A 24,652-nucleotide genomic window follows, 5' to 3' on the forward strand; every position below is an offset into this window, starting at 1 on the left:
TTAGACAGTGGCTCGAGTGATAATTTTTTACAACCAAGAATAGCTCATTGTTTGAAGTTGCCTATTGAGCCAATTCCAAATTTTCAAGTTCTAGTGGGAAATGGTAATGCCTTAGTTGCTGAGGGGTTGGTCAAGGACTTAGAAGTCAGAATTCAGGACCATTCATTGACCTTGCCAGTGTATTTATTACCTGTTACCGGGGCTGACTTAGTGTTGGGGGCTGCATGGTTAGCTACTCTTGGTCCCCACATTTCAGATTACAGCAACCTTACATTGAAGTTTTACCTGGGAAACAAATTTGTCACATTGCATGGCAAACAACCAACCTTACCTTTGCAAGCTCAGTACAATCATATGAGAAGAATGAATCACACACATGCCATAGCTGAGTTATTCACACTGCAATTTCAACAGTCGGACTGTCCTCAAGACCAATGGTTAGATTTACCTACTAATATGGAACCGGAATTGGTGGTGTTGTTGCATACTTATAGGGTGGTGTTTTCTGTCCCTTCTGGGTTGCCTCCTAGTAGGTCACATAACCATTCTATTCCTCTGTTACAAGGATCTGAACCGGTGAAAGTCAGGCCATACAGGTATCCACATAGCCAGAAACAACAGATTGAGATTATGGTTCATGATATGTTAAAGGAGGGGCTAATTGTCCCTAGCACTAGTCCTTTTTCCTCTCCAATAATTCTTGTCAAGAAGAAAGATGGAACCTGGCGATTCTGCACTGACTATAGGGCCTTGAATGCTATCACTGTTAAGGATAGCTTCCCTATTCCGACTGTTGATGAACTAATTGATGAGTTACATGGGGCTAAATTTTTTTCTAAATTGGACTTGAGATCTGGGTACCACCAGATATTGGTTAATGAAGAAGACAGGTTCAAAACTGCATTTAGAACTCATCAAGGTCATTACGAGTGGACAGTGATGCCATTTGGTCTCACTAATGCGCTTGCAACTTTTCAAAGCTTGATGAATGAAATTTTTCAAGGCTTGTTGAGGAAATTTGTTCTTGTATTTTTTGATGATATTTTAATATACAGCTCTTCATGGTCTGCTCATTTACATCATCTTGAGATTGTGTTGCAGAAATTAGAGCAGCATAAACTATTTGTCAAATTGTCTAAATGTTCTTTTGGACTTCAGCAAGTAGATTATTTAGGCCATAATGTTTCAGGCCTAGGGGTGGCGATGGACAAGAGTAAGGTGCAAGCTGTTCTGGATTGGCCATGTCCAAAAAACTTGAAGCAATTGAGAGGATTTCTTGGCCTTACGGGCTATTATAGAAGATTCATCAAGCAATATGCAGTGGTGGCTGCTCCTCTCACTAACCTATTGAAAAAGGACAATTTTAAGTGGGACGATTCTGCTCATGCTTCATTTGCAACTCTAAAAACAGCAGTCACTCAGGCACCTGTTTTGGCTTTACCCGATTTTGGTAAACCATTTGTTTTAGAAACGGATGCTTCAGGAGTCGGTATAGGTGCAGTTCTCAGTCAAGATCATCATCCTATTGCTTTTTTCTCTAAGAAACTGTCTGCTTCAATGCAAAAACAATCTGCCTATACTAGAGAATTTTATGCTATCACGGAGGCTATTGCCAAGTTTCGCCATTATCTGCTTGGACATAGGTTTGTGATTCGAACGGATCAAAAAAGCTTGAAGAGCTTAACTGCACAAGCTATTCAGACCCCAGAACAACAGAAGTGGTTGCACAAACTATTGGGATATGATTTTACCATTGAATATAAGCCTGGGAAGGACAATATTGCTGCAGATTCATTGTCTAGATCATATTTTATGGCTTGGTCTCAGCCTAATTTACAAATTTTGCCTGCTGTGAGGGAAGCTATTTCTAAAGATCCTCAATTAAAGGTCGTGCTAGACTTGTGCTTGCTTAATAAGCCTCCAAATCCTCATTATTCAATGCATGATAAATTGCTTTTCTGGAAGGGTAGACTGGTTATTCCTAAATCTCATGATCTGGTTAATCAGATTTTGCATGAGTTTCACAGCTCTTTGATTGGAGGGCATGCTGGTTTTACACGGACATTGGCTAGAATTTCGGCTCAATTTTATTGGAAGGGTATGAACAAGGATGTTAAGCAGTTTGTTCAAACTTGTTTGGTTTGTCAACAAGCAAAATCTGCTCACACTTTACCGGCAGGTCTCTTACAACCACTCCCAATTCCAGAACAGATTTGGGATGACATAGCTATGGATTTCATCACGGGTCTTCCTTCTTCAAATGGCTTTACTGTCATACTCGTTGTAATTGATAGATTATCAAAGTATGGCCACTTTTCTACCTTAAAGGCTGATTATTCTAGCAAGTCAGTGGCAGAGGTTTTTATCAAAACTGTGGTTAAACTGCATGGCATGCCTAAGACTATTATTTCTGACAGGGACAAAGTCTTTCTTAGTCAATTTTGGCAGCAGTTGTTCAAATTAAGTGGTACTTCTCTGCACATGTCTACTGCCTACCACCCACAATCAGATGGTCAGTCTGAATCATTGAACAAGTGTTTGGAAATGTACTTGCGATGTTTCACTTATGACTCTCCTAAAGATTGGGCAAGGTTGTTGCCTTGGGCAGAGTATTGGTATAACACTTCATATCATCATAGTAGTGGCATGACTCCGTTTAAGATTGTCTATGGCAGAGATCCTCCTACATTGGTTAAATACACCCTTAATCAGAGTGACCCTACTTCAGTTCAAGAACAATTACTGCAAAGGGACTTGACACTTAGCAGATTGAAAATTAACCTCCACAAGGCTCAACAGTATATGAAGAAACATGCTGATAAGAAAAGGAAGTCAATGGAATTGCAAATTGGTGACATGGTTTTTGTCAAATTACAGCCCTATAGACAACATTCCGTTGCTCTCAGGAAAAATCAAAAGTTGAGTATGAGGTTCTTTGGTCCCTTTCCTGTTATTCAAAAAATTGGACAGGTTGCTTATAAACTGTTGTTACCACCAACAACTAGAATTCATCCAGTGTTCCATTGTTCTCAATTGAAACCGTGTAGAGGGGATCATTCTCAACCTTATGTGCCACTACCAATCAATAATACTGATTTGCAACCTGTCATTCAGCCTGTTTCCATTTTACAATCTCGGGTCATATTGAGAGGGCAACAACAAATTCCACAATATCTGGTTCAGTGGGAAGGATTAGATGCAGCTGATGCAACTTGGGAGGATCATCTCACTCTGCAACAAGCTTTTCCTGATCTCAACCTTGAGGACAAGGTTGGTCTTAATGGGGGAGGAATTGTAACAAGTGCAGCAGGGACAGAAGAGTCAATTGAAGATACAGCTCAGCAAGGACACCTGGCAGCAGATTCCAATAATCAGGGAGTGAGGCGGGGCACAAGAAGCAGAATAACTAACTCTAGGCTGCAGGATTTTGATTGGTCTAGGGTCTAGTATATATATTCTGTTTGTTAAGGAGAGAAGGGGGAATTGATTCTGTTTTCTTCTTTCTGCATTACCTTTCTGCTGGTGTCATGTTTGTTTCTTCTTACGTAATTTTGCTTTGAAAACTTACGGACTATGGCTCATAGTTACTCGTTTCTTTTCTGAGTTTTCTTTAATATCATTCAGAGCAGTATTTTTTCTCATTACAAATTTCTGGTGCTTGGTTGTTAATTACTTTGTTACATGAGCACCAAATGTAACAAAGTAATTAACAACCAAGCACCAGAAATTTGTAATGAGAAAAAATACTGCTCTGAATGATATTAAAGAAAACTCAGAAAAGAAACGAGTAACTATGAGCCATAGTCCGTAAGTTTTCAAAGCAAAATTACGTAAGAAGAAACAAACATGACACCAGCAGAAAGGTAATGCAGAAAGAAGAAAACAGAATCAATTCCCCCTTCTCTCCTTAACAAACAGAATATATATACTAGACCCTAGACCAATCAAAATCCTGCAGCCTAGAGTTAGTTATTCTGCTTCTTGTGCCCCGCCTCACTCCCTGATTATTGGAATCTGCTGCCAGGTGTCCTTGCTGAGCTGTATCTTCAATTGACTCTTCTGTCCCTGCTGCACTTGTTACAATAAGCATGCAACTTAAGTAACCTATTTCACTACTATTTAGATTAATACCATAGCAAAAGACACAAAATCTGATACTGAAAGCAATTGAAAAACCCTTCAAAACAAAAGTACGCATATTCCAAAATTCTTTTTGGCACTTCGATCAGTGACTACATACACCTTTTATAATAATGTAAGTTCAGGTTTGAAAGAATTACTGAGTGAATTATTGGAAAGTCCAAAATTTAGAGTCAAAGAGAGTAAGAAGCGAAAGGTAGTGATATATGTAGTCAGACAAAAACATAGGGAGGTAGAATCAAACACCCCGGTTGATCGGCAAGAAGAATACCGTAAAGACACTCATAGAAATATGATTAATTGTTAGATGTATACATACATGGTATCAGGATCTGAATAAATTCCTTGTCAAGTATTTTCGGTGCAACCTTTGTGCCATTCCAATTAGCTATTTGGTATGTACCCTGTAAATAGATGGGTCATACAATAGTGAAGAACTATAGGTGACAACTTTGGTTGCAGTGAATAATTATACATTGAATTTTTTATATGAATATTTTTGGTCTCGTTTGAGAGGAATGCATTGTGGTGATGTAAGTAGTGGAAAATCATAAAAGGTGGAAGTTTTGAGGAGGCTCTTGCGAGAGTACCATCAGACAAAATCAAATCAAATTAAATAGAAAAAGACATAATTCATCACATAAAACAAATGAGTCGTAAGTAAATGCCATCATCCACCTTTAAGCCAAAACCAGCATGAACAAAATTATTACAAAAAATGAATATATTTCTCTATTTGTTGGAATTATTGGCTGGCAGCATAGTTACTCTGAAGCAGCAACGCCGTTGTTGACCTGAGAAGAATCAGGAAGGTGAAAGAAGTGAGAATGAAGAATTTGCGACATCAGAGAGAGGAATAATCAATATGATTATATAATAACATAATCTGAATCATCTGAGATGAAAGCCTTTCCATTTCCATCAATATTTTGCCTTTCTGCCACATACTTTAATCAATTCACAAAAATCTTTTCCATAAGAAGCCTTTGATGTTCGATAATCCTTTACCTGTATAGAGCCACAATGAATCATAAGAGTAACAAGATTGTATATTTAGAGATGAATGTAAAAGTTATAGTCAACAAACTCACCATGAAGCATAAATTAGATCGAAAAAATGATGTAAGAACAACATTTGTTTCTGTTGATCTCTCAAATTACAGGGATTTTAGCTTACTAGCAATAAAATTTTCCCTCAGCACAGACAGTCGGCTGAAACAAAAACAAACATTTTAAAACAGGTCATATTTATGACATTCACAGTAGACTAAAAACATTAAATAATACGTGAAGTGTGCACCAAACAAAGAACAAATGAAATGTGCATGATCACCAATCAAATTAACCAATAACTGATCTATCTTTCTTCAATATGCAATTTAAGATGTTCTAAGTAAACTCATTAAGCCAGTTCATCTCCATAAGCCATAAACAGTAAGGATACACTGGAGTTAAAAAACAGACCTATAGTCTGGATGGAAATCATGACCCCATTTAGAAACACAATGTACTTCATCAATTGCAAATAAAGCATTACCGTGAATTTCTGCAAGCTTCTGCAATGGTTGAAAATCTACACAACATTGCATTATAGTTACAAAATATTAAAAGAGTCTAAAAGCTGACTTCTAAGACATGCTATGAACTTCAAGATCAACTTCCATTCCTTGAAGCTTAGGTCAGTCAGATCAAATATCAAGGCTCCAAACCATACCTCAACACAGTCTTTGGGCAAACATATACTATACTATACAAGCCTCTGATTGCTTTTTGTTCAACAATATCATCAGGTTGCCCCGAGCCAAGAAAGCAAGCACTGATTCCCTGCACACAAAACATAATTATGAATAAATGAACAAAAGCTAAACAACACGTAAACAATCTTTTGGATAAACTTCTCAAAATTATATTTGTAGAAAAAATATAAATAAATAAATTAAAAGAAACAAGAGAATTTTAAACAAGAGACTTTTAAATGAATTCATGATAATCATAGATGAATTTTGAAGTATATATTTTACTCTTGGGGCATAATTTGTAATCAAATTTGTCTTCTGGACTTTAGATGCTTTAGCCTAAGGAAAAGAGTAAAATAAAAAACCTAATTATCAGCCATTTCTACTTTTGTATAAAAATGAAAGATTACGCACTTGAATTCAACATAACTAATTACCAAAAATATAACAGAGTAGACGTAGCTGCTTTGTTTCTTCATTACAAGTTTCTTGAACTGGTAAGAAATTTTTAAAGAAATAGCAAGTAGAAGAATCGAATCTCTAAAATCAAACAACTATTGATATTAAAATTGTTACGTTGTCATATTTTTCTCTATTTGGTTTAAAAGGCTTGCCAACTATTCTCCAATATAAAACAAAGGCTAAGGAATGCATGTCAAATATGAAAAGCACACCCTATAAAAGATGAGCTCTAAGTATTACAAACAAAGTAAAAAGTTAAAACCTGCAAAAGAAGATGAAAATTAGAAAGAATGTAGTAGTTATGTTTGTAAGATATTGAGTACGTCAACTTTTTATTTAATATTTTCTATGTTAAGTACCAAAGAGATTATAGCAAAAATCGAAAGACATGTTTTAAAATTAGGAATTGCTTGCCTAAGCAAAAGCACGCTCTACAGAAACCACTATATGATCAGAAATCCGCTTGGGTTTCAAAGCTAATTTAAAATCATAAATCAGATTTTTAAACTAATTTATCAAAATAAATAATATTAAAATTTATTTTAAACAAAGACCTGTTTATTTTTTTAAAATTTGTTCAAAACTAATTTATGGTTTAAATCATTGTGAAACCAATTTGGTTTTAAAACAAATTTATGTTTCAAAATCGATTTTAAAATCAGTCCAGTATTAATATATATTTCAAATCATAAACCAGTTAAAAACTATAGTTAATTTTAAAACTAAATTTTAATTATAATTGTTTTATAAAACAGTTTGAAGCTACAATCAACTTTAAAACGGATTTAAATAATACACTTTATCCCTCTTTTTACCTTGTTAACATCAAATGTAAGTATGCTGCTATGGTTATATCCACAGATAATGAAAGAAATTGGAATAAAAACATTAATATGAACAAAACCTTGGGAAGTGAATAGTGATGCTGATAAAGTGACAAAGAAATTGGAATAAAAACATTAATATGAACAAAACCTTGGGAAGTGAATAGTGATGCTGATAAAGTGACAAATGGATTATCGGATTCTTGCATCTCATTGAGATAAAGGGGAGGGGGAAACACACAAGATAGAAGCCTCAATTCGCACACGGCTTCTCTTCAAGAAAACAACTTCAACAATGAAAATAACAAGCAAAATAAACAAAAGGATTCAAAATAAGATGTACCAAACACATCAGAGGCTAGAAAGTATTTCATAAATGTGGTTAAAAACAATCAACCAAAGAAAAGAATAAAATACACATTCAAGAATTTCAACTAGGGGAAAAAAATTACAACTTTAGAAACAATGAAGAGCTTTTCAATTTCAATCAAGAAGGGTGCAACATTGAATTGTTGAAGAATGTTTTCTTGACTTTCCTTTGGAAGGCTTGGCAATGGATAGAGACAATGACCAAGAGACCACCAAAATTTTTTTAACATGGATGTAAAAACCTCAAAACAATCCTCGTATATATATTAACAATCTTTAGATGCAATGAAGATCATCCATAATGCATACATCAAACATCACATCGGCAAGCAGAGGACTAGAAAATGGCAAGACAAGTAACTACAACAATTTTCATTACTTTAGACCAATTCTAGGAGCCTATAACCAGAAAATATTGGAAAGGGGCAAATAATTCACCTCAAGGTCAACAATCGTCCTCCACAAATGAGCACTCCAGTCATTTTGTAGAAAAAGTAGTACAACATTAAGTTAAACTTGCAGAAAAACAACATGTCAACAATACTCGTATAACTAGCTTTTAATACTAACAAACTTTGCAAATTAAATGTTGAATAAAGCAGTAATAAAAAAAATCTTGAATCTTGAAAGGTTAATTTCAAATTACTCACTTACCACGTGACAGAAAACAATTCTGGAATTCACCAAAGAAAAAAGAAAACACTTCTTGTACACCTTGTCGACATGCAAGATCACACACCGGCCTAGCCTGCACCCCCAATTCTCAACACCTGAAATACCAGGGAAACATTCATTGCAATTTGCATACCGCGGATTTGTATTATCTGTCATCATTCTTCTTGTATGCAATCAAATTCAATAAAATAAATAAATAATAAAAAATAAAAAATAAAAACAACCGGTCTTGAAAACAAGATAACGCAAATTCGAGAAAGATCCAAGATCCAGACAGAGGAATCAAAAACAGCAATAAGGAAAGCGAAGGACTCCTGTCTCATTGCACTCCAAACAGAAGAAAAACAGAATCGAGTTCAGTTCAAAATCAGAGAAGCAAAAGAAAAAGAAGATAAGGAAAACAAAAGCAAAAGATTGAAGAGGTATTGTATGTGGCAAAATAAAGAAGTTCAAATAACAAAAGGGTAAAACGAGAATCAGATAAGCAAAATCAATCCATTTATGAAAGGTTCTACTTGCACCTGTGCTTGTTCTTCGGCCTCTTTGTGTTGTTCTCCTGTTGTTTCTGTGCCGCTATTTGATCATCGAAGGGAGAAGACACAGACGAAAGAGACCAACAAAAGAGAACCCAGACATAAAAACGCTTAAAATGTAATGTCGAGAAAGCACAGTTCTTTTGTCACATGTGAATCCATTATATATTATTAAAAGAGACCATGGACCAAGCCCACGGCCATAAAGCCCATTATGTCATAAGTTCAAAAAGCCCACAAAACTATATTCGTTAGGGTCAGTTTAAGCGTTAAATCTTAAAAATTTAATAATAATAAACACAACTATTAAAATATTATTTTAATTCATTTTATAAATGTATTTACTTCATCATTAATTTATTTTATTAGCTAACTTTTTATTTTTTTTATAAAAACATTTAAAATAAAATATAAAAAAATTAAAATTAAAATAAAAATTGGAAATGTATGAAAAAAACCAAAAAATCAACTAGAAACCGGGAAAAAGAATAGAAAGAAAAAACTGGGAAACCCGCAATCAGCCATAGTGATAATATATGAATAATGTAAAGGTATTTACATTAATATTTAAAAAATTTGTTAATTTACAATTATTAATATTTTAACTTGTATAATATAAAGATAAATATTTATTTTACGTAATGAAAATTTATAATTACTAAATATTTTTATACATAAATTATATTATAAATAATTTAGGTTGTTATATAAAACACTTTTCATCATTAGCAAATTTTAATATATAATATAAAGTTAAATTTAACAAATAAAAATGATAAATTAAAAAAAAATAGTGACTAGAAGAAACTCTTCAAAAACACTTATATTAAAAAAACTTCCTAAACTCATTTAATATAAATATTTTAATTTAAATATAAATTATTTTTAAAATATTTAATATATAATTATCTTTCACAGAAAAAATAAACTAAATTATCTTATTATACTTTTTTCTTTCCATTTCTTTTTATACACTCTTTTAGTGATCTCATTTTAAATACAATAATAAAGGTTTTGATTTGAAAAATTAAATTAATATAAAGTTATTGTTGTTAAATGAATAATCAATAATTAATATTTTAATAATCAATGTGTAGTGCCTGAACCAATGAACTGATTCTATACGGGTTTTTTTTTTCTTTTTTCATTTTATATTCCATTTCATACATTATTGGTCGAGCTACTTCGTGTTTAAAGATAAAATAAAAATAAAAATAAAGTAATGTTATAATTAGTCTATAAGTTTCAAGTTCTTGAATTTGATTAAAAATATTTATTTTTTTAATTCTTTAAAATAGAAGGGTACAATAGTCAACAAAATATGGAGATCAAAGTGGTTATTAAAAAGAATATCTCTTTTATTTATTAGTATAGATAAATCTCATCTTAAATTATTTTAGATAAATTATAAAAGTTTATAAATAGATAAAATAAAAAAAATGCAAACTGTCGTGCTGACACATGACCATGGAAAAGAAATCCTACATGCAACCACGTCAAGGGTTACACCAATATCGAAACAGGAGAATATTATGTTGCATGAAAGTCGCATGGAATCTTCCACAAAATCTAGTTCATCTAATATCAAGCCACATGGAGAGTGGTTAGTGGTCAAACGTAAAAACAAGAAAAGCGGGCACAAAAATAATGGCAAATCATCCAAGGATTTGTCCCAGATTTTTACATTCCAAGTTGGCAGGAATAAAGGGAAAGACGTTGTAGCCAAGGTGGGGCTAAAGCCCTCTCCTCAACACGGGCCTTGGGGTGGATCATCTCGGCAAGACATTGTGAGGCCATCGCAAACTCGAGTGCAAACAAATAATGGGAAAAAACGCTTTCGTTTGGAGGTGCAACATCCACCGCGTAGCCCATAACCCATCCCTGATGAGATTTCTAAGACTATGCCTGATCCTATGAAGGTTGCCACTCATTCAACTATCTTACGAGACATGGTGAGGGCGGCCTCTCAGCTCATAACCTCCACCACGTACATGGTATTAGCTACACCATGCTAAATGACGATGCGTCCATAGAACCAAGCATGGACAATTCTTTGAGGAAGGAAAATAACTTGGAGGGGGTGGCACACTCTTCGGCAACCACCATAGAGGAATGATTAGTTTAAATCCTTTACGTTCCATATCCACGCTTTTGTTATCATGTTATTTCAGGATATGAATCTCCTAGCATGGAACATTCATGGTGCGGTCAACACCAAAGGTAAATGACATACTAGGGAGCTTGTATCCTGCTACAAACCTAGTATTGTTTTTCTCTTAGAAACACACTATCCTTTTCAAGTTGTTGCTCCATTCTGGCATAATCTTGGCTATGAAATTCATGGACTCTCTGAGGCGCAAGGGCATGCAGGGGGTATTTGGGCTCTTATTCAGAAGGATCGCACCTTCTGCGCTGACATTTTTTAGATTTCCAATCAAGTGGTCACTGTTAAACTGAGCACAGGAAGCACCAACTAATTTTGTTCTGCCATATATGCTAACTTGCATGCACAACAACATGATGGTCTTTGCCAGTATCTCAAAGAGTTGCGCTTGCGGATTCTCCAACCTTGGCTCCTATTAGGGGATTTTAATTAAATTCTATCTCCTACTAAGGTTAGAAGGGGACTCTTCTCCCTTGATCGAGCCTCTAAATTCCTTGACATGATTAATGCTTGTAACTTAATTGACTTGGGAACTACGAGTTATAAGTATACATGGTATAGAGGCACCGAGCATGGTCGTGTGGCAAAGAAGCTCGATAGAGGGTTGGGTGATCACTCTTGGTGCTGGACTTTCCCAAAAGCGTATGTGGAAGTCTTAAATCGTGTGTACTCTGATCATTGCCCATTATTGTTGTGTTGTGGTGGTTTACCGAAACGTCGAGGGGATAGGCCTTTTTGCTTCCTTTCCTCTTGAGCAACACATAAAGACTTCTCTCAGGTTGTGTCAATAGCGTGGAACAAAGGGGCTCCTAGAATCTGTGAGGGATTGAAATTCGTCCAGGAAGATGCTCTACGTTTTAACAAAAGGGTATTTGGTAATATGAAGGCCAAAAAGCATCAAATCCAGGCTCGTCTTCTAGGCATTCATAGGAATTTGGAAGTGCATACGTCTGAGAGCTTGCTCAGGCTTGAAGAGGAGCTACAATCAGAATATGATAATATCTTTCTTTAAGAGGAATTTCTTTGGTTCCAGAAATCGCGTGAGAAATGGGTTAAGTTTGGTGATCGGAACACACGTTTCTTCCATACCTAGACACTGATTCGTAGGAAGAGAAATAAAATTCATGGACTTTCCCTAGAGGATGGTTCTTGGTGCTCCAATCTGGATGTGTTACGCGTTGCAACGCAAAGGTATTATATAAACCTTTTCTCCTTGGAGGTTCCCACTCAACCTAATCCTTTACAGGTGGAGGAATTCTCGTATTTGAAGCATGAGGGCATCCAAAGTCTCCTTGCCCCAGTGTCCATGGAGGAAGTGTGAAAAGTTATCATGGGTATGAAAACTTTCACAACACCTGGCCTTGATGGCTTACCGACTTTCTTCTTCAAGCAATACTGGCACTTGATTGGCAAGGACCTTTGGGGCATGGTGTGAGATGCGTTCATTAATGGTGGAGTTGATCCAAAGTTATTAGATACTTTGATCACCTTAATCCCTAAAGTGGATAACCCCACCACATTGAAGGAGTTCCGCGCTATTAGCTTATGCAATGTTGCTTATAAAGTGATCTCTAAAGTTCTTGTAAATAGAATGAGACCACTCCTACAAGAGATTATTAGCCCCTTCTAAGGTAGCTTTCTGCCTGGCCGAGGTACGAAAGGCAATTCCATTCTAGCTCAAGAAGTCCTCCATCATATCAATTGAAATACTAGCAAGGTAGGGTTGGTCGCAATCAAAGTGGACCTAGAAAAAGCATATGACTGTGTCAATTGGGAATTCCTACGACAAACCCTACTAGATTTTGGATTTCCCATTAGAATCATTAATCTAATCATGTGAGGAGTCTGTGAGGCTTCTCTAACTATCCTTTAGAATGGCTCAAAGTTGGATCACTTTCACCCATCTCGAGGACTACGTTAGGGCGATCCTCTGTCGCCATATATGTTCGTGTTATGCATGGAAAAGCTGAGTTTATAGATTAATCAAAGGGTTATGCAGGAGGAGTGGCTCCCGATCACTCTATCACACGGTGGTCCTCCCCTCTCTCATTTACTATTCGCAGATGATGTACTTTTGTTTGGGAAAGCATCCATTGATCAAATGCATATGATAGCAACTATCCTAGATGCATTTTGTATGGAATTGGGACTCAAGATCAACTTGGGTAAGTCTAGATTTTTTTGTTCACAGGGAGTCAACCATGCACGAAAGGAGGATCTGAAAGTGAGCTTAAGTATTTGTTACACCAACAACCTTGGCTCGTACCTAGGGTTTCAATCACCCAGACGAAGTTCAACCACATGGTGACACAAATACAGGGTTAGCTAGCATATTGGAAAGGTAAGCTTCTAAACAAAGTTGGTCACCTTTCTTTAGCTAAATCAGTATTAGTCGCTATCCCGACGTATACAATGCAGCTTTTTTGGTTGCCACAAAATATATGTAATACCATTGATAGATTGTGCAAAGCCATGCTCTGGTCAACGTCAGGATCAACCAGGGTGTGGAACATTATTAATTGGAAGGATATTATAAAACCAAAATCAGAGGGTGACTTAGGCATGAGAGATACTAGAGCAACGAACATATCCTTACTGGAAAGCCTTGTTTGGGACCTTCTACAGATTACTAGTAAGCCTTGAGTGTAGGTTCTTGCACATAAATATCTTCAACAAGACTCCATCTTGAATCACTCCCCTCCCCATGGAGCTTCCTATGTGTGGCGTAGCATTAATAAAGCTACTTTGGCCTTGTAGACGTCATTTGGGCCTCAACTAGGTGTGGGACAATTACAATTTTGGTACGCAAATTGGCTTGGGATCGGCCCTTTATGCCAACAGGTATCTTTTGTGCATATTCATGATTCATGACTACGATTATCTGAGCTTTGGGAACCAGATGGTTGGCAACTACAACGTTTACATAGATGCTTGCCACAACATCTTGTGGAGCACATTCAACAAATTGCAATCCCTAAGAATCAGGTGGGTGAGGATAAAATTGTTTGGATGGAAAGTAACAACGAAGTTTTTTCTACTTCGTTAGGTTACCATCATATCCTAGGCCACAAGAGTCCTGTTGATAGGATTTGGAGGAAGTTTTGAAAGCTACCAATCCCTGAGAAATTGAAGTTTTTCCTTTGGCAAGTTTTGCGAGATGCTCTTCCCACGAACCATAAAAGATTTACGTGCCAACTAGCTTTGTCTCCAACTTGCACGCGTTTTTTTGCCATGGAGGAGACCATTTTTCATGTGCTTCACGATTGCCCACATTCGAGGGATCTATGACATCGTTTGGGCATCGCTTCTACGACAATGATGTCGACTCTTAACCTGCATTCTTGGCTTTGGCAAATTTTCACTCATGAAAATCAACTTCTGATCTTATCTACACTTTGGTGCAGTTGGAAATGGCAAAATGCCCAAGTAATAACTAACACCTCTTGGAGTGTAACGTATGTTAGTCAACTAGTTCGACGACAAAAGCTTGAGTGTCAACTTTACTATTCAAGAACACCTCAAGAGCAAGATGGTCATTGGACTCCTCTTGACCAGGGAGACGTGAAACTAAATGTGGATGGCTCTTGCTCTAACCAGAAGATAATGGGTGGCAGAGGTGTACTCCGGGGTGGCCGTGGAGATTGGTTATTTGGGTTCTCCACATGTTATGGCCAAGGCAACCCTTTCCTCGTCGAAATTCTGGCAATAAGGGATGGACTGACGCATGCATAGAGATTGGGGTACAGGAGTATAACCTGTGAAACAGACTGTGTGGAGGCAGTAGATGAAGTTAATATTTCTGATATGAGGGACCTGTCATTACAAGCACATAAGGATAAGCTTTTGCAAATACATGATATTTTGAGGAAGCATTGGAGTGTGAGAATTGTGCATATCTCTCGAATGGAATAAAGTGGCTGACTGCTTGGCTTATGAAGGGGCCAACAATTTGATTAAAGAGTTCATTACTCCTTCATCCCTAACCTTTAAAGTTTTCCTTCAAGATCTAGCGAATGTAGGCTAGTTGTTGTTTTCGTACTACTTTTTAATTTCCTTACTCTACCAAAAAAAAGATTATTTTTAGTTATTTATAGTTTCTTATAAAAAAAAATATTAAAAAAAAATAGATTAAAAGATACTACAACATTACAAAAAGTGAATACAAGTTGTTAAAAGCATTTTCGTTATAGAAAATAACTAAAAATATTTTTATTAAAAAATAATTTCTAAAAAATTCTAATTAAACATAAATATTCTAATTTAACAACGCCAACACTCAGTAGGTTGAAAGATTTTGCTGAAAATTTGCAATTTTGCATGATTTTTGTATACAAAGACTTTTTTTTTTTTATCCATGAAAATCAAACTAACAACCAAGAAATTTACAACCCTCTCTAACTTTGTTCAACTAACTGAATTGGGCTGCTTTCTTACCTGTATACAATGACTATGAAACTATGATCACATATTGAATATTACAGCTAAACAAAAATTAAAGTCATTCAATGCAAGACCTGTACATATTGATTTATGAAGATTGAAACTACAAGGTCAAAGAAACCGACTGAGGGTTCGGCAATAACAATAGCAATGAATATACATACATTTGGTGTATGATTCTTCAGAATGATCCTTTACCTATGATCCACAACCAGTCAAGAACAGCTCCAGCACATATGCCACTTAAAAGACACAAAACAAGCAAATTACCCAAAGCATTCTGCTCAGGACCCTGCAACACCACAATCAATTATTTCATGTTAACTACTTTTCAGAAGTCATTCTTATAAAACATTATAATTACAGAATATAAATAAATCACTAAGTAAATAGTTAAAGTAGAATCTTATTATCAGTTCAACGGGAACCGTTGAATGAAAGAAGCATACAACATTTTTATGAACAAAAGGGTTAAATATTTTAAATAATTGTGAACATATTTAATTTCTTCCTTAAGCAAATAATTAAGATAACTTAAAAAAACGTTAATAGATGCATTTGAACTTGTAGTTCAAGCGCACACCATAACAAACCATTAGTTTGACATTTGTGATCATTGTGGGTTGTGTGAACTTGCCTTGTAACCTCTTGGTGCCACAGTAAGTACACAAACTGTGAGATAACCATTGGTTAGTCCTAAGAAAGACACAAGCAAGATCATCCATCCTTCGTCACCATATTTTGCTGTGAAGTAGAACGCTGGGATCAGCAAGAATCGAGCAAGTGTTGCTATTAGTAGACCCTTTCTTGATTCCAACTTCAGCCATGGCACAAGGGGAATATATCTTGATATAAAATCCACCACATTATACATAGCAATCAAAACAACTGGGTACCTGCAAAGATCACACCAGTGCCAAAATAAATCTCCTTTAACTCTTTTTTCCTATCAGTCATCAAACGACAAAACGGACAAGCACTCAAAATCAAAGGATCTAATTACATTTTTTCTTTTTGAGGCCATGGTCAGGTTATGTATTAAGCATATGCTTATTTTATTTTCTTCCTTGGGGGTTGTTATACCTACATTCTAACTACGTTAAGTGGAGAATGTTTGCTCCAAAACTGTGATTAAAATTATGTCATATTATGTCAAAAGGCAATTGGAATAAAAAAGCAAAGCATAAATAAGTACTTACCACGTGCCTAACTGATGTGTTCCAGTATTTTCATACAAAAATCCAGGGAAGATCGACAATGTTATCGCATATATAAGAAATAAGTCAAGTGCATAATCAATGTTCTGAAGAAATAACTGTTTGTTGCCCAACCTCTCTTCTTGTTGTTTGTTATCATATCCAACCTACAAAAGTTCCAAATCTTTCAGGATATGATAAAAGTAAAATATTTCGACGTGAGTAAAGTACTACTGTTTTAGCATAAATTGCATTATTATATTACTTCATCATCAGTCTTTGTTCGAATGCCCGCAGCAGCAAGGTCAGCTGAAACAGTTTTTGATCCTTCTAACGCTGCTTTTGAACGGTAATATTTCACTATGGGCAATTTGGTGAAGCAGATTGCATACAGGACTATACAAACTAACTCGATGAATGTGGAGATAGCCAAGAATAATACTGCAAAATAAGAAACCAACTCCTTAACTTCTACAAACATACTGATTGAGAATTGACAGAATCTTTATACTTGACAAAATACATAATCAGTTAATCATGACAAATATAAGATAACAATATAGACGAACATTGTACAATAAGAATAATAACGTACTTGCTCCCTTGCGAAGTCCATTATTAGATTTCTCGAAAGCCACCTTGGTCAGAATTCTCAAAAGAGAAATTAGAGCCCCTGATGCTGCCAAACCAGCAAGGTAGGACTGCAAAACATTATGTATTATTTAAACAAAAAAGATAGCAGAGGACCACAATCTACAAATTTGTAAACCCCTGCCTCCAATATATATAATATGTCTGAAAAAGGTTAACACTGAAAGATATTGAATAAATTACATAGAAGACAAACCTGGATAAACTCAGGGCACATAAAACACAGATCTCCTACCATGCCACCTTCAACCTGAGCATCTGCTATTCCAAAGCAAGCAGCTAGCACACATATACCAATATAAGGTCCAATTCCACCTTTCCCTGATGTTGCTAGATCCACCTATCGCAACACATTGTTGAAGCTTTATGAACCAAGGAAAATAGGTCACTAAGGAATTAAAAAAATCAGATGGAATTGGAAATGTTGTACTTACCACAAGAACAAGGAAAGTACTAACAAAGAAGAGAGCAAATCCAGCCAAATTTCGTATTCTAGTGTTGATCTTCGACTCATAGTATGCCATGATTATCATTGTCCCAATTGCAAATGGTTGATAGACCAGTGTGAGTACCCTTGCAGGATGATATTTCTTCATAAGGGAAACAAAGATTCTTTAGAATCACTAATCACAAATAACATTTTTCTATTTCCCATTCTTTTGTAGGACAAGCATTTATTCTGAGGGGAAAAAAACTTTTTATAATGATGTCAAATTCTATCAGAAACTGAAACCACATCAATTACTTACGGGAAACAGTATGTAATAGTAATCTCCTATCGTCAACATGCTGTTCCAGGAAACAAGGGATCCAATTCCAAGAACGAAGCAAATTGCTATTGCTTTGAATTTTCCCTGGTTGCATTAATCGATTGTGAACAAACTAACAAGATAACAAATTCCATTCTTGATAAATATTACCATTATGCATCTTAAAATTCCATTCTTGATAAATATTACCATTATGCATCTTAGCAATAAGTTCTTCCGTGGAAAATAAGATGGTGCACTTACCTCAAGTATTTTTTCTGCTCCACTTTCAACATTGACATCCATGACTACTCGTCTTAGAAAAAGAAAAGGTTGAGGATAGTCAATATTTAGCCACAATAACTATTAGTCCACAAAAATTTAAGTCCTTGAATAAGAATATCTTGATTAAATAGAAAACAAATATTATAGATGAACAAAATTATAGGTGGAATATAAATCTTCATCCACGAAGAACTTAAACTATAAGCTATTTAGTTACCTTTGAAGGAAGTGTACGAAGATGTATGAATAAATGACACTTAAGTGATTTCGTATCAATGTGGTTCAGCTTACACACTTCAACTGGCTAAGAAGATGTATGAATAAATGACACTTAAGTGATTTCGTATCAATGACTTGTGAAACATGAAGTGTACGAAGATTTAAAAGGAAAGAAGATGAATAAGATGATGATGAGGTAGATTAGAAAGGCATGATGCAAATATGGTTTGCAGATTTAAATATGGTAAGCACATGCCAGATCTTCTTTCTTCGATATTTCTTAATAATCACACAACTTGTCCTTAATCTTTGGATACTGAATTCTATTAATAAATATAGCATTGACCTAGACCTACGAACTGCTGGCTCAATAATTTAAGCCCTTTTCATAAAGGACGCGACAAAATTGACTCACATGAGAATTAGCTTGTACCTTAAAGCCACTAGGAAAACGCAATGATAAAGTTGACTGAATTATTTAATAATTAATCATGTGTAATCTATGTCTTTTTAGTGAATCTGAAAAGTATATAATTAAAACATTATTTATTTTTAATTTTTATATAAAAATACTGAAAATTTAATTTTTCAAAATTTATCATAAATATATTTTTACTTTTATTCACACTTTTTGACAAACTTGCTTATTGTTTTAATAAAACTATTGACATCTTTCAAAACAACCATTGAATTTTGAAAAGCAATAAAAAAGGTGTAATTATGATAAGTATTTGTAAAACTCAACTGTTTAATTTGTCTTATTGCAAACACATCGACAACACGTGGTAGACCAAATATACACAAAAACAACTTCCATACTAATAGATAATGGGATAATGGGGTTTAATTGTGGTGTATATGAGCTTTACGCACTAATCAATTTAGATATTACGACTTGCATGACTTTTAAAATATAATTAGTTGATTGCGTAAAATTGATTTATACTTTCAATGTATTAGCGTTAAACTCATAGAAAAAGAGATAAAAAAAAATAGTATTATAAGAGTAAAAAAAAATTATGTATTATATGCTTAAAATAAATATTTAAATGTATTAATTTTTATAAAATGAATGAGTTTTGATTTTGGTCTTTGTAAAAAAAAATTTTGTTTTCATTATTCTAAAATTTTTAAACATTAGTTTTATTTATATAAAATATTTTTTGTTGTTGTAAAATGAGTAAATTTTGCTTTTGATTCATGTAAATTTTTTTTCTTCTATTTTTTTTTATCGCTCTATAATTTGAAATCGTTATTTTTAAAGCCTAACAATGATTTTATGATAAATAAATAATATTTATTTTAAAGACTTATAAAAAACTTTAGATGTGTACATATTAACACGATATCACTAATAGTTATATGTAATACATGAGATGATCACTTAACATTTTGATAAACAAACAAATGGTTAAAATTATGGATAAATTTCTTTAAATTAAAAAAAAACATTTTTTAAATAAAATAAGAAATTTTTACTTTTTAATACATTTATCTAAACTTCTATTTTTAAAAATAATTAATTTTCTATTTTTTTTAAGAAACAACTCTTATTTACTTCTTAAAAAACTTCTTTTTTTTAAAAGTACTTATTTATAAACACTTTTTTTAAAATTTTAAACAAAAGACCATATATAATAATAGGGACTTCATACACTGAAAAATATAATAACATAAACTAAAAACAATAATTCTAAATTTTATAAGATAAAAAACAGAATTTTTTTTACAGGATTTAAAATCAAAATTTATACATTTTAGAAGAATTAAAAATATATTAAATCCTAAAATAATCTACTAATAAATCATCTTTCATGGTAGTTTATTGACTTTCACAATAATTATAAAATAAATTATGTTATCCTCTCTCTTGATAAATAAGAATTTTACATTGTTCTCCCTTTTTATATTAAAATATATAATTTAACCTATTTAACTTAATATTGTTTATATAAATTATATTTTCTTCTTCTAAGAAATATAAGTATTACATTATCCACCTTTCATACAATAAAATATCAAATAAATCATACTTTTATAAATATTATATTATCAGTTTTATATTATATTAGTTTAAGGCATTTAACTTAATATTGTTAAAGAATAATTATTATAAGATTTTAGAATATACTTTTAATTTAATTATTGAGACAAAATATACTTTTAATTTAATTATTCATCCCTTCAAAAAAACTTAATTATTCATAAAAAAATATATATTTACTTAAAATATATTTTTATTTTAATTATATTTAAATTAATTTATTAAAATAATAGATGAAAAAAACTATTAAATAAATTATATACGTATATTTAATAATAATTATTTTAATTTAATAAATTAGTTTTTATATACAAGTATTAAAATTTATAATAAATATTTTTATTTAATAATAAATTTTTAATATAAATATATGTATTTAAAAAGCCATATATTTAATATACATATTTTAACATTATATAAATTAAATATAATAAATAATACTTTATCACAAAAAATAGCTTATTTAGATATTATTAAAATATTTTATTATCAATTAAATAATACCTTAATACTTATATATTATCTTTAATATGGTTAATTTAAATTAATTTATTAAAATAAATTATAACATAAATTATATATAATATAAATTAACATATATATATATAAGTATTGAATTTTTTAATAATTATATCTTATTTAATAATATATTTTTAATGTAATATATTTATTTTAAAATAATATATTTAACATACATATTTTAACACCATATTATCTAAATATAATAACAATAATTTATCATAAAAACTAATTGATTTAGATATTATTAAAATATTTTATCAGTAACATCAATTAAATAATATTTTAATACTTCTATATTACCTTTAATATATATAATTAATATTATATAATAAAAATATTATCTTATTTAACTATTTATAAAATATTACATTAATTACATTGATTAAACAATATATTAATACTTGTGTTTGATTTATTATACTTACATATATTATTTTTATTTTGATATATAATTTTAAAAATATTTTGTAGAAGAAATAATGAAAAATATTTTTTTGAATTTATAATTAATTTTAGTAAAATTCATAATAATTTTAAAATAATAATTAAACTTGTTAATTAAGAGACAATTTATTTTTTTAACAGTTGTATAATACTTATATATCTAAGGAGATGTTAATATAATGAACATTTTTATAACAAAGTTAACGAAATTTTAACTAAAAAATTTATTCAAAAAAATATTATATATTAGAATCTACCAAAAAAAAAGTATAATTTTTAACCTAAAATGAGAAGACACTCTAATATTTATATCTTTTGAGAGAGTGTTTGTAATTTACTCATAGTTATATACATAAAGACAAATAAAGGCAATAACGTAGGTCAAATCATTTTTATGTAATAAATAATAAAACAAAATATACCTAGCAAAATTAAACCCTTGGACGGTGATTAAAATATCTTGCAGTTGCTTCTCAAATACATAGAACTCAGTTTTTCCTATGTACAAATAAAAGATACAGAGAATTCAGGCTCCAAATTTCTTCATAAATCTAAATTATTAAACATTAAATTATTCTTACTTGTAATTGCAGCATAAATGAAGCACACATCAATTTCCAAAACTTGGGCAAAGCATTAACAAATAAATTTGTTGATAAAAAACTTTTGCAAGCAAAATCACAACGTTTCGCCCATAGGCCCAAACGCGCACACTGAAATCGTCACAAAAGGCGCATTACACGCAAACAACACGTGATCTTAGGTGAGAATAATCCATTTTCGAAAGCACTGATTTTCATTATGCAATGAATACAAAAGAAAGGAAGAAGGGGGTTTAGGTGATTACCAGAAGTAGAAATATTGTGTTACGCGAAAGGCAGAAGAGAAGACAACAGATTTTGGTTCTTCCCACACTCTCTTTCCTGTACGCATCTTCTCTCGCTCCGTCACAGCTCACAATGCCCTGTGTTGTTGTGTGTACCCTGTCCATCTTAAATACCTCCCGAGTCAACTTAATATTTATTATTTCTTAAAATCTTAATTAAATTATTTCAATTAAGTCTTTAATTATTTTTTTTTACCTGATGAAATTAGATTTAGATCTCTTAGAATTATTAGGTCTTTATAGTAGTGGATTGAGGTAATAAATACAAAATTTTAAATTTGAATTTTGATATTATTATTATTATTTTGATGAATCTAAAACAAACAAAAAATCTATTTGGAGTTTAAAAATTTTATAAATAAAAAATGTTTAAAAGGAAAATTTTAATTAAATATAATTATTTGGATTCACTTAAAAAAACAATTGTTTTAAGATATTAGTGATACATCTCACTTTTGTGTCTTTACCATAATTAAATTAATATTTGTTATTTGTTAAAGTGTTAATTAATTAATTAATTAATTTTTAAGTTTCACTTTAATCTCTAATTATATTATTTTTCTTTAATTAAAAAATACATGATAAAAATTAGGGGTGAGCATTATTTGGTTACAAATGTATTCAAACCGAAAAAGGCCATCCAACGTAAATCAAAACAAGAATATTTTAAATTATTTTTGACCAACTTCAACCCTAGGTTTATTGAGTTTGGTAAGATTAATGAATAGGTTGATTGGGTGGGTTACAATGGGTTAGGTCTTCCTTCCTCAGTTCGTTGACCTTGATCAAATGTTGGGCTTGTTCTTCTACCAAATAAGCCTCGGATTCCATCATTGAGGACTTGTCGAATATTGGCCTAATACCATACGGGCACCTTCATGATTACATAGCAAGGATCCAAATATTATGTGGCTTACCGAACAAAACATTCTTAAGATTGAGTAGTATTGAACCTGTCGAACATATTCCTCTGATCAAATGGTAGATTGTAACGTTCAACTATTACACGAAAATAAAGGTTTTGAATACACTCAAAGTCTCACAAACAAATCGAAATGCTTGTAAGAGAACCCAATTGTTAGGATGAAGTTGTGACAAGACTACATTGAGGATTGTTCGGAGGAAGTGGTGACGAGACTACATTGAAGGGGAGATGGATGTTCAAGGGTTTGAAGTGACACTCATACATGAAGAAAAAGCACACCTCGTTATCGTTGACTTCTTGACATACCCTTTCCTATTCCAAGGGTCTTTGAGCCTCTACAAGGTCTCCTTTCCCAAAATCTATTAGTATTCTAAAAGAAGTGAATTATTAACTTAGAGGAGTACTCGAAAACTTTATCTAGGACCTAGTTCGAGTACTCCTTTATGTTCGTAATGAACCTCACTCTTGCATTAGGGACCAATATAAGGTCCAAATTCTCCTTGGGAAGGGTCACATTACTCGAACCAGTCGCCTTGTTCTCGACCTAATTATCCTCGATAACTCGAGGCACCTTAGCGATTAGCTTAGGATGATCTATCTAAAAAGGGGCTATTAAGACACTAGGAGTATAAAAGGAAGGGTGGGAACTCTTGGAGGAAGAGGTTGAAGAAGAGTTAGAAATAACATTAACCTTCATTCCACCTAGGAGAGGAAATTCTACGTTGTTACTAGAATAACTCATAAAAAGATAGGAGGGGGCATACATGATCAGTAATTGGCTTTCAGACACTTTAAGAGAGGCAGAATAGCAAGTGCTTAAAGTATTTGGAAAGTAAAGGTTGTAAGTAAATCTTTGTGACAACTAAGGGACCTTATTTATAAATGTGAAGGGCTCCAAGAGATGAATTGTTGCACCTCTCTAAACTGTTAGATCTCTTCAAGATCAACGGTGGGAAATGATGTAATTTTTCGCATCCTTGATACATTTCATACCTATGCTTCCAAAACCTTCCTAAGACATTTGACATGTCATCATTACACTTGACATGACCACTGAAATGACAATGTATCCTAAAGGCGAAGATCCCAAAAATTTAAGGGTGGGAAACAAGTTTTTTTTTCTCACCAATAAGATATTAAACTCTTCTCCCAAGAGTCAAAGACTTGGGGGCTTATATACTGAATAGACCCCAAATTCCATCATCGAGGACTTGTCGATTCTCGACCTAATACCATAAAGGCACCTTCATGACTATATAGCAAGGATCTGAATATTACATGTCTAACTGAATAGAACATTCTTAAGGTTAAGTAGTACTCAACTTGTCAAACACATTCCTCTAATCAAATGGTAGATCATAACGTCTAACCATTACATGACAATAAAA

The 24,652-nt window shown here is 32.8% G+C and overlaps 1 protein-coding gene across 19 annotated transcripts; it reads right to left on the reverse strand.

Annotated features, from left to right (window-relative positions):
- Positions 1-4,732: 4,732 nt before the first annotated feature.
- LOC109788359 (equilibrative nucleotide transporter 3) lies at positions 4,733-22,483 on the reverse strand. 19 transcript variants are annotated; one of them, XM_083067016.1, is made up of 18 exons: positions 22,301-22,483; positions 22,035-22,166; positions 21,876-21,951; positions 18,204-18,255; positions 17,940-18,044; positions 17,625-17,780; positions 17,387-17,530; positions 17,135-17,240; positions 16,805-16,980; positions 16,543-16,706; positions 15,981-16,239; positions 8,728-15,635; positions 8,186-8,301; positions 7,970-8,046; positions 5,855-5,964; positions 5,605-5,713; positions 5,232-5,352; positions 4,733-5,148 (listed from the first exon to the last, which is right to left on the reverse strand). In XM_083067016.1, the coding sequence occupies exons 4-12, from the start codon at positions 18,243-18,245 to the stop codon at positions 15,525-15,527; spliced, it is 1,263 nt and encodes a 420-aa protein (XP_082923142.1). In that variant the 5' UTR covers positions 18,246-18,255; positions 21,876-21,951; positions 22,035-22,166; positions 22,301-22,483; the 3' UTR covers positions 4,733-5,148; positions 5,232-5,352; positions 5,605-5,713; positions 5,855-5,964; positions 7,970-8,046; positions 8,186-8,301; positions 8,728-15,524. The 19 variants fall into 19 exon arrangements, with proteins under 19 accessions (XP_082923142.1, XP_082923148.1, XP_082923189.1 ...); XM_083067022.1 differs by lacking the exon at positions 22,035-22,166; XM_083067063.1 differs by lacking the exons at positions 21,876-21,951; positions 22,035-22,166 and having other exon boundaries at positions 4,733-4,934; positions 5,089-5,148; positions 5,318-5,352; positions 5,678-5,713; positions 22,301-22,481.
- Positions 22,484-24,652: the final 2,169 nt, after the last annotated feature.

This window comes from Cajanus cajan, chromosome 1 (assembly GCF_000230855.2).
Source record: "Cajanus cajan strain Asha chromosome 1, NIPB_CcT2T_4, whole genome shotgun sequence".
Classification (NCBI taxonomy): domain Eukaryota; kingdom Viridiplantae; phylum Streptophyta; class Magnoliopsida; order Fabales; family Fabaceae; genus Cajanus; species Cajanus cajan.

Coding starts and splice junctions, on each gene's coding strand:
- LOC109788359 (XM_083067022.1), bottom strand. CDS start 18,245: ATGGATGTCAATGTTGAAAGTGGAGCAGAAAAAATACTTGAG. Junction 17,781..17,939: donor ACTATTACATACTGTTTCCC/GTAAGTAATTGA, acceptor TCCCTTATGAAG/AAATATCATCCTGCAAGGGT. Junction 15,636..15,980: donor TGGCACCAAGAGGTTACAAG/GCAAGTTCACAC, acceptor GTGGTGTTGCAG/GGTCCTGAGCAGAATGCTTT.